This window comes from Haliotis rubra, unplaced genomic scaffold, assembly GCF_003918875.1.
Source record: "Haliotis rubra isolate DU_JTF1 unplaced genomic scaffold, ASM391887v1 Scf516, whole genome shotgun sequence".
NCBI lineage: Eukaryota > Metazoa > Mollusca > Gastropoda > Lepetellida > Haliotidae > Haliotis > Haliotis rubra.
In genome coordinates, this window is record NW_025767209.1 from 627,302 (window position 1) to 638,444 (window position 11,143).

General features: G+C 39.3%; 1 protein-coding gene across 1 annotated transcript; it reads right to left on the reverse strand.

The window, feature by feature from the left end:
• Positions 1 to 1,351: 1,351 nt before the first annotated feature.
• On the reverse strand, positions 1,352 to 4,131 carry LOC124292406. The gene is made up of 4 exons (XM_046729489.1): positions 4,016 to 4,131; positions 3,170 to 3,316; positions 2,199 to 2,300; positions 1,352 to 1,441 (listed from the first exon to the last, which is right to left on the reverse strand). Exons 1-4 carry the CDS (start codon positions 4,113 to 4,115, stop codon positions 1,428 to 1,430), a joined length of 363 nt encoding a protein of 120 aa, XP_046585445.1. The 5' UTR covers positions 4,116 to 4,131; the 3' UTR covers positions 1,352 to 1,427.
• Positions 4,132 to 11,143: the final 7,012 nt, after the last annotated feature.

Here is an 11,143-nt window from a genome sequence, read left to right on the forward strand (position 1 = left end):
CGCTAAACTTACAAAACAGGAAATTCACCATACAAGTTACATAGTTACAACATATACAGACCACTCTGCTTGATGGTGAACACTTCATCGCAAGCGATACACTTACATTTTTATACTATATATCCAACCACATCTAAGTTTAATTAGTTGCTGGGAACACAGAATGTAAAACTTCTAAAAAATATTGCAAATTATCTTAAACTATATTTACCTGTATAAATTGTAAATTTTTCACCTGTCCATGTGCTATATCTTGTTTATTGAATTGTACTCGTGGTCATGTGGCCATAATACTGAATAAAGATCTTCTTCACTTAGGGGGTATGTTTTGAGCAAATAGCCATGTGTATACCTATTGTGGCCAACACGACATCGTCGTGAAATTACCTCATCGTGTTTTAATTAACAACTATTTTTTCATTTACCTTTAGCTGTAGAGCTAATCGGTGGTGAGCACGAATTTACATTTTAGTACAGACAGGGTGGCTGGTTTGGTACAATATAAGCATATGAAGAAAATATAGATTTTACAATAAATTTAGTCTTAACCTTGAATATATATTTACCAAAATTACAGAGCTGTTGAACATTTCGGACACTTAAGAGCTGGACAAGTTTGAAAACTGATGGATTTGTCCAGGCTTAATGTACAATTTCTTTAAATCATGACTCAGCAATTTTCCAGCTATATGGCGGCGGTCGATACGTTCAGACTTACGGGAGCCCCATACTTCAAACGCATAGCACACTTCCAATATAGCAATCGAAAACAGGAAACATCGTTTGAGGATTAAGATACAACGATCGTGCGTTATTATTTAGATCAAATAAAACCTTTCTACCTTGATGAGAAAACTTGTAAACTTGCTTTTGTAAACTTATTGAATACCATACCTAAATATGTAAAACTATCTTTGACATCAACCACGCCACAGTTATATGATTAAGTCAAAGTAGGTGTGACCGGTTGCTGGAATTTATTAATTGCTACCGAGGTGTCTCAACTTTTTTTTAATAAAATCCAAAATATTAGTTGCGGTTGCTTTAATATGGAATAAGACCGTTTGTGTATATAAAATAATCTGTTAGTTCTACCATATCGCATAGTATATTTAACTACCATGTATCCGTGAAGGTCGGGGTTAGAATTGATCTTCAGCAATCAATACTTGTAAGAGGCGACTAACGGGATCGGGTGATCAGGCTCGCTGACTTGGTTGACACCTGTCATCGGTTCCCCATTGCTGAGTACGGTGTATAACTAAACTCACTCAATGTCTGTGTCACTGCACTGCCCGATGTCGGCAGAACGTATTTTCTAAAATCATGAAAAACAACGTCTAAAGCGCAATAATGCAAAACTATTTATGGGTCCAATAGTACAGGATTAACGTGGATAATATGAGAGTTCCTGCTTTGAAAGCGGTTCACTTTCCAGGTGCTGTAAAAAGAGATTATGGATTCCGTTAGTGACATACATCAAAGCATATCTAATATTTCATGGCATTCCTTGTGTACACCTCGAGAGAATCTGTGTTTGAGTCCTATTCTTATTTGGTTTTAAGATATTTTCTGTTTGCAAATAATAATGTTATAAATATATATGTGTTTCAAATAAAAATGTAATCCACACCGATTTTAGTCATATTTCAACTACATCACGGCGGGAACACAGGAAATAGGTGTGATGATCAAACATTCTAATCACTGCGTTGCCCAATATGTTCCTAAAACACATGGGCTTTTACATTGGTGTACGTTATAGAGGTAATTTTATATATATCGACACAGTTCACTATTTGTTACGAGGGAGGAGTGCAGAGAAAGGGACAGCCAGGTGTTAGAGAAGCAAGTGCCGACAACGTTATTGATTCATTAACCTGTGCTGTCCCGTCTCCATCCTTTCTCGCACACCTGGCTGTCCCTTTCTCTGCACTCCTCCCTCGTAACAAATAGTGAACTGTGTCGATATTTTAATGATAGTTTGTTAAACAACTTTTTTAATTTTAGGACATAAATTCTGCAAAAACCTCACGGAGTTGGTCTGAGGTTTTGATTATGATCAGTGTTTCATTGAGTATTTTATGTTTATTAGTTTTCGAGTTAGATTGCAATTCATCGGTCCGCTTTTGAGCCAAACGGACAATACATGGAATTGGATGTATCTGTTTACGCGTATCAAATATTTTATGACATACCTATTGCTAAAGCGGAATAGTCACATTTGCAGGATTCACAGCCCTTAGAGTCTCTGACGTAACCCAGTGGACAGCGAAGTTGGCAGTCAAATACTGGACACCCTGTAAACAATATAGGAAAATAAAGCAGTGAAAACTGTGTGAACAGTGAACGAATACGGGACACCTTGTAAACAGTGAACAAATATGGAAAACCCTGTAACAGTAAACCAATAGCAGACACCCTGTAATCAATGAACGAATACCGTACACCCTGAAAACAGTGCACGAATACCGTACACCCTGTAAACGTGGAAAGGGGCTATATAAATGGCCAGTTATTATTATTATTATTATAAACAGTGAACGAGTACTGGAAACCATGTGAACAGTGAACGAATACGGGGACACCTGAAAACAGTGAAAGAATACCGTACACCCTGAAAACAGTTAACGAATACCGGACAACATAATGACAGTGAACGAATAGGAGAAACCTTATCTTCAGTGAACGAATACCGGACAATCTGTAATCAGTGAACGAAAACCGGCCAATTGTAATCAGTGAACGAATACCGGACAATCTGTAATCAGTGACCGAATACCTGGCAATCTGTATTCGGTGACCGAATACCGGACAATCTGTAATCAGTGACCGAATACCGGACAATCTATATTCAGTGACCGAATACCGGACAATCTGTAATCAGCGAACGTACATCATACATCCTGTAAACAGTGAAAGAATACCGGACTCGGCAATATACTAGCTATATGGCGACAGTCTGTACATAACCGTGTTTGAGGAAGACAATCCAGTGATGAACATCGTGAGCATCGATCCTCACAACTGGGATACGATGAAATGCATCAACTGAGTCAGCGAGCCTGACCACCCGATGCCCTTAGTCGCCTCTTATCACAAGCATGGGTTGCTGAAGTCTAATTATTCACGGGTGCTAATATTATGAAAGTGTGTTACCAGTTCTTACCTGCAGGTTGTGTGTATGTTGTTCTGAAGCACTCAGCCCCGCACCCATTCGACTTGCAGGCATAACCAGTGGGGCAGCCTCTGTTGACAGAATCCCCACAAAGGAGAAGACAACTCCCTCTTCGAGAATGTGGAATGCTGCAGACCACTAGATTAAAAAACACAGTGATAGACATTATTCAGCTGACATTAGACAGTGAGTGAGTGAGTTAATATTTAACGTCACATCGGCCATATCGTGACGAAAACAATTTATATAATACAAAAATGAAAACATTGTGAAGAGCTGACATCAGACATCAATTCCCCAATAAGTGTCTCCAGTACATGAAGGTTTTGTAAGTAGTTATATGCTGTGTTATTAAAATATCACTTGTCAACTGTAATGGCTTTCTGGAAACATTTGAAATGAATACTTAGTTTCTTTCATACACATGACAGACAATTGGCCCTTGTTTCAGTGATGTAAGTGAGTGAGTGAGTGTGTTTACTTTTACGCCGTTTTTAGGAATAGTGCAGAAATATGGAAAGGATACAACAATTCAACTTCACACATTGTACCCGTTTGGGGAATCGAACCCAGATTTTCTCTGTGACGGTCTAACGCTTTAACCACTGGGCTATCTGTTCCAGATGTCAAGGCAAGAGCGGTGCTGTGCGGCGTCAGGCCATAAATACTTACATTTTGAGGCACATTTTGGGCAGGGCGTGTGCTACCGAGCTGGACATGCTTATCCTTTTAGCTCACACATAAATACTTCCAATTTGCACTCTCCTTCTGTTTTTTTATATAGAGTAACTGTACATTTCAACAGATTTTGTTTTCATTTTGTTTGGAAATACTTACAGGTTCCCAGCAACACAAAGACCGCAAGGACATGAGAAACCGCCATCTTGAACTGAACAAACAGTGACGTATAGAAGCAGCTTATCTCTGTGCGTCGCATACAAACTACACTTTGTCTGTACTCTACCGGGCAAAAAATGCATGTACTTGACAACAATGATCAAACAATTACAAATGTTATCCAAACGTCACCAGACTGAAATCAGTTCCCCCAAAATCTTGAAGTGCAAGTGTATGTAGGAACAACTATGTAAAATTGAACGGTAAGGGCAAAACGTTATTTAAACAAAAACAACTTATGAATGTGGTGTACTTGCATGTCTTCCTGTCACAGTTTCAAGGACTAAAATGACAACAGAAGGAAAGCTCCATATATGATCATGTTGGCACCACACATGATGTAAGTCATAACAAGCTGATTGCACACTTTAATAATCATTTATATACACTATAGCAGCATGCATTCATCCGTTGTGATCCTGATTGCAATTAATCTTTATTAACAACCAATGCTTGTCGCAAGAGATGACTAATGGGATCGGGTGGTCAGGCTCGCTGACTTGGTTGACACATGTCATCGTACCCCAGTAGTTGGGTAGATGCTCGTTATGTTGACCACTGGATTGTGTCATCCATAGTCGATTTATACAGCTGGGACATTGCTACATGCGGTGTTAAACAACAAAAAATAATTGACACACCGGGATCGGCTTTATAGTTCCCACTCGTAAGTCATAAAAAACAGATTGCACACATTCAATATACTTTATGTCCACCATGGGGACTACGTAAGTCCCAAAACATTTCAAGTCAGTTTAATAACTCGATCGCTCACTCCACCATGGCGACCTTGTTGAATCATTCATATCTCCATGTTTCTGACATTATTTAATGAATTTTACTCCACTGTCTCCACGATGTATACAAACCAGCCTCTTCAAATTCCTAAATATTATCATGGTTTATCTTATGGATTTGGCTTTGAAATGTTTGCGGCTCTCTGTCCTGAAAGATGTACCAAAGTCCCCCATAGCTTATCAGCCGCCTACTTGTTGAGCTGGCACTGTTCTACAGAGATAGCGACTGTGTTTCGGTGATAGTTTCAGCAACTGACAGGAACATGTTCCAAGATACAGCAAAGATATTGTAATTAAGCCTAAGGGATGGCCGTTTCTTTAAGGCTATACTTACCCTGACAGTTAACATGAGTTGAGTTGAGTTGAGTTGAGTTGGGTTTTGCGTATCACCGGCATTATTCCAGCCATATAGTGACGAGAACAAGTTTGCATTAATAAACATTGTAAGTACATACTCGGAATGAGTTTTATTTCAAAAACATATATTCATTACATTGTCATTTAAAAGCAGAAAAAGTCATAGCACCACGAAAATCGATCTACGCAATAGGGCTACGATGACATGCGTCAACCAAGTCAGCGAGTCTAACCACCCGATACCGTTACTCGCCTCTTACAACAAGCCTGTGTTGCTGAAGATCAATTCTTACCCGGATCTTCACGGGTGGTGTAGTTAATGAGTAAATCTTGGTCGAATGAATACACTTTGATTGTTACTGGCTGTAACGTCAAAGGGGGTTTTACGTTTGCGTAAAACGTCTGCCTCTACAGAGGGTATGTAAGTTCCATTTTGTTGAAAGAATTTGTCATCTTTCGTGGTTTAATCGCATATTGTATGGGTTTTTTTAAGGTTTGGCTAATTAGAGTACAATCGCCAACGGCTGAACGGATTGCATCAATCCAGCTAGGGTCTATCCAGGTAGCAAAAGCACTGTCCCCATGGTTCCTAGGATGGTGATATATCTTCAGTTGCTGGCAACGTATAGATATTTCCTGAGTTATGCAGTAAAATGTAATATGGCCATGCATGTATACCCAACAATTGTTTATTCTATGTTGGATGCATCAAAATTATTCCAATTTTAAACTTTACAATTATTGTTTTAACTGGCAAGCGTTTTGTACACACTCCTTTGCTTGAAAGTGTACTTTATGTTTTCGATTTGTGTACTGTGCTGTGGATCAGATGACCTTCACCTTTTGGAATCAGAATCTGACACTAGATGTTCTCAAAAGAATCTCTTGCCCCATGGGTTGTACCTGCTACCGACATATACTGGACAAAATAAGTTAGGGATATTTTTGTTTTTATGATTAATATTTTATCAGTGTCAATGAATAAATAGATCAGTATTCATAATTTCAAAATTTACATATATGTTTGTCCAGTATGTATCAAGTTCAGCCATGACAGGGGCAATGTCCCCTGAGTTGGTGGTAGCGTGTTCCTAACTGATTGGTTGTTACCTCTGAACACACCTGCAGTGATCCTGCCTGTTAAACCACAGTACGCTGACCACTATCATCAGATCTGATACAAAGTAGGAGCAATAATGAAGTCTCTCGTCCTTGCTGCTTTTTTGTCGGCACTGTTTATCGCAGGTACTTGGTTCATTTAACACACTTGCTTTTTTAACTCCGGGTCGGGTTGTAATATTCACGATTGTGGAATCTGAATATTCCAGGTGCGTAAATTTGATCACACGGTACCACTCCTACTCGTGAGACTTGGCCCTTCATAGACCAGACCATGTTTATCTGTGGCCTCAGCCACTATTCGCTGAAATCAGTTGCCTTAGGTCAAAAGGAGGTGAAAGTCTAGAATATTAATACATGTATATCGGAAGGATGTGATGGTATTGTTACTTTAACCCTCACAGGCAGCTTGGTTGTATACTGTTACCCTCACAGGCAGCTTGGTTGTATACTGTTGACCTCACAGGCAGCTTGGTCGTATACTGTTGACCTCACAGGCAGCTTGGTTGTATACTGTTGACCTCACAGGCAGCTTGGTTGTATACTGTTGACCTAACAGGCAGCTTGGTTGTATACTGTTGACCTAACAGGCAGCTTGGTTGTATACTGTTTACCTCACAGGCAGCTTGGTTGTATACTGTTGACCTCACAGGCAGCTTGGTTGTATACTGTTGACCTCACAGGCAGCTTGGTTGTATACTGTTTACCTAACAGGCAGCTTGGTTGTATACTGTTGACCTAACAGGCAGCTTGGTTGTATACTGTTGACCTCACAGGCAGCTTGGTTGTATACTGTTGACCTAACAGGCAGCTTGGTTGTATACTGTTGACCTCACAGGCAGCTTGGTTGTATACTGTTGACCTAACAGGCAGCTTGGTTGTATACTGTTGCCCTAACAGGCAGCTTGGTTGTATACTGTTGACCTAACAGGCAGCTTGGTTGTATACTGTTACCCTAACAGGCAACTTGGTTGTATACTGTAACCCTCACAGGCAGCTTGGTTGTATACTGTTACCCTAACAGGCAGCTTGGTTGTATACTGTTGACCTAACAGGCAGCTTGGTTGTATACTGTTGACCTCACAGGCAGCTTGGTTGTATACTGTTGACCTCACAAGCAGCTTGGTTGTATACTGTTGACCTAACAGGCAGCTTGGTTGTATACTGTTGACCTCACAGGCAGCTTGGTTGTATACTGTTGACCTAACAAGCAACTTGGTTGTATACTGTTGACCTCACAGGCAGCTTGGTTGTATACTGCCTAGTGAACTAAGATAATTTCATGTTAATATAATCATGCTCATAAGCTGTTATGATATTTTAAAATTATTGCCCTCCTGAGAGGGCGTGTTAGTCCCAATACATTCCAGGTAAATTAGGTTTACTGGGTCTCAAATTGTAGCATGCTTGTCATTTAACTGATGGCTAAATCTCAGTACAACGATCAACAACTGAGATCATGAGGGGTCAACACGGGGGAAAAGCTACCAGTGTTACAGCACTCACCACGAGGATGCTCTTCATGAGTGCCCCCAGCAGTAGGGTGCTGAGGACCGATTATGCCCGGGTCCACACGGTGGGAGAAGATGGGCGTGTGGTCCTTTCCTTATCATTATTATTCATTATTTGAGCTCAAAATGTATTTGACCTGGAAGATTATGAGGGGGATTTTTGTCATTCTTAGTACATGATTCATGACTGATTCTACGACTAATATGATGTTAAAACAAATTGTTCACGTGTGGATTTGTGACATCGTGGCAAGACGTACGATGAATCAATGATCCATTATTTTTCATAATTTTAATATTAATGTTTTGTGTATGTTAATGTGTGTCCCGATGCAACACAATCCTTTCATTTTGTGTCAAGTTCCATCGCGTTATTTGATGCAGCTTAAGACAGCATCTGCCTTACCTACATATTGCTACAAGAAATATTCCAATTCATATGGCCTGTGAATTACTAAACCAGAGCATCTACTTACATTATGCTCAGATTATGGCTGTCTTCAGTTACACCATACCATAATCATGTGTTGCTGAAGATGTTGTGATGTGTAGCTATTTAAGGGTTAATGTCATTCCATGTTAAATAGAGAAATGGCCCCACCTTCACACGTGCTGCTAATTACAAGATCTAGAAATAGGCGGTAAATGGATCAGACCTTGGATCAGAGTCTTCGTAAAATGATGAAAAGATGTACAAGTTGCTTCCACTTTGTTTGTCTCCAGTGTCGGGTAGGAATGTCCGAGTGTGCCCAGACGGCAGCTCCATGGTCTACTGTTTCGTCGACCCATGCGAAGTGAGCACGTGCAGCAACCCTGAAGCTAAGTGCTTGTAAGACGGCAATATATCAGCCATATTATGACTTAAAAAGTTATAAATTAACAATAAACGCAATTAAATTATACAAAACCTGTCGACGAAGGACAGTAAAATAACTAGATTATCACAGAGAGAGAAGTAAAACTAGCAAGTAACTTATAAAATTATACAAATAGGACAGACAATACAATATATAAAACGGGCTAGTGACCACCAGCAACTGAAGGTAGATCACCATGCTAGGGACCACTATGTACAATAGTACTGCTGTACATTTTACATTACAAAGATTGTATAACTTTATGGACTTAAATCAAAATACGGCAACGCTTATCACTGATGTTATTACATAAAGCCTTTTGAACCAGGAGCTGGATGCTAAAGCAGAGCCCAAACAAATTCATTCTCCATGTTTCATCCCGTCTTATTCTGTTACAGCTCAAACTACTGCGGTGGATGCAATGTGGAGTGGACTCTACCAAATGGCTCTATCGACAAAAATTGTTAACTAGAAAAAATACAAAACTTTCGTTAAGAGACGTTTCAGTGTCATTTATTTATTATTTATTGCTGTTTAGCGTATTCGGATCTAGTTGTTTAATTAAAGTGCCTGTCAGGGACAGTTTTTTGGATTGTTTTTTGGTTCAAGTTTGCCCCCAATTTGCTGAGAATTGCCAGTTGATAAGGGATTATGTCAACCCAGCTGTGTCCATGCAAGTAGCAAAAGTACTGTAGGTACCCATGGTCCCTATTGAGGTCATCGCTCTTTAGCTGCTGGCGATGTATAGCATGGTTAATGTGATGATAAATATTTACGGTTAGATACTAGTTTTTGACAACATCTGTGATAGTCTAGTTATGTTTCAGTCTTTTGGAGATTAGATTTTTTAATAACACCATGTAGTTATTATATATATACAACATTTCTAGTCACTTTATGCCTGAAATCCTCCCAAAGTTCAACTCACTCACTCACTTACCGCCATGCAACTTTGCTATACATCAGTATAACTACCACATGCAATAGAATCTGAATTATGTCGTTATGCTGTAATTAACAGATAATAATCCATGTGTATATAGTCATACACTTTATTCTCTCAACATTGTATACATTATGTTCAAGATGTTATTTGAATATTTTTCACAGATCAATGACATCTCATAATCACAGTCAAAATATTATGTTCGTTATTGTTCAAGACGTGTTAATTGTAGTGGAGTGGAATTTGGTACAGCAACCTGTGATTAAAGACAAAGTTAAAAACACAAAAGAACACAACTCGTTTTTGACATTTGAATGTGTGACTTCTGGCTTGATCCCGTCACTATATGGCTGGAATAATGCCGATGTGTATGACTTCAGGCTTGATCTCGTCACTATATGGCTGGAATAATGCCGATGTGTATGACTTCAGGCTTGATCTCGTCACTATATGGCTGGAATAATGCCGATGTGTATGACTTCAGGCTTGATCTCGTCACTGTATGGCTGGAATAATGCCGATGTGTATGACTTCAGGCTTGATCTCGTCACTATATGGCTGGAATAATGCCGATGTGTATGACTTCAGGCTTGATCTCGTCACTATATGGCTGGAATAATGCCGATGTGTATGACTTCAGGCTTGATCTCGTCACTATATGGCTGGAATAATGCCGATGTGACGTAAAATCCTACTTGACTCAATTTAAAGTCACATCATATTTTCTAAAGTATCTCACCCTCCTTATAACTGTAATAAGTTCTGTGTCGGCATGACGGACGACAAATGATGGTCAGTGTATCACAACATGAAGTATGTGACTTTTCTGTAACGCTACCTGGGGCATTATCAGTTTTAAAATTGCCTTGCACTTGACATCTACTTCCCGAACCGGAAGTAACGTCAATCAAATACTTCACCTCTTGAGCAGGTATTTTCCTTCAGGCTGCTGATTGTGTTCCAGTAGATACATGTCTGAGGGATGTTTTGTTTAATAGAAGGAAATTATTTCAATAGTTGATACTCAATGGATAGTATTGCTCTATAGATACAAACCCAACAGTGAAGTGTCATAAGACAAAATCATAAGTCAAGCATGTTGTGGTATCAGAGCTATCAATTCGGAACCTCCAACACAATTGTGAGACGATAATTTGCCTCATACATTGTATAGATCAAATTGAAGTTCATAGCACTCAAACACAAATAACCATTACTATAGAGAATGTTCCTAATGCTATACAGCGGATAAGTGAGTCAATTTTGTGTTGATTTAACAGGTTGGTTTGTAAAATGTACCTTCCGCATATTCGTTATAGACTGTCACTTTTATAACGTAAGAGATTTTTTTTTTATGAAAATTGGCCGGAAGGCGAGGTTTCCGGATATTTGGGGTCCGGGTATCTGGGTCTCACTGTATCTCATTACAGTTTCCTTTCCTTTCCTATCTTTTGTAAACTCCAATTTTATGAGTTTGCGTC

What these genes read in the sequence shown, in the direction of transcription:
- LOC124292406 (XM_046729489.1), bottom strand. Translation starts at nt 4,115, where the DNA reads ATGCGACGCACAGAGATAAGCTGCTTCTATACGTCACTGTTTGTTCAG. An exon ending in CTTTGTGTTGCTGGGAACCT is followed by an intron (nt 3,317 to 4,015) that starts GTAAGTATTTCC and finishes TTTTTAATCTAG; the next exon opens with TGGTCTGCAGCATTCCACAT. An exon ending in AACATACACACAACCTGCAG is followed by an intron (nt 2,301 to 3,169) that starts GTAAGAACTGGT and finishes TATTGTTTACAG; the next exon opens with GGTGTCCAGTATTTGACTGC.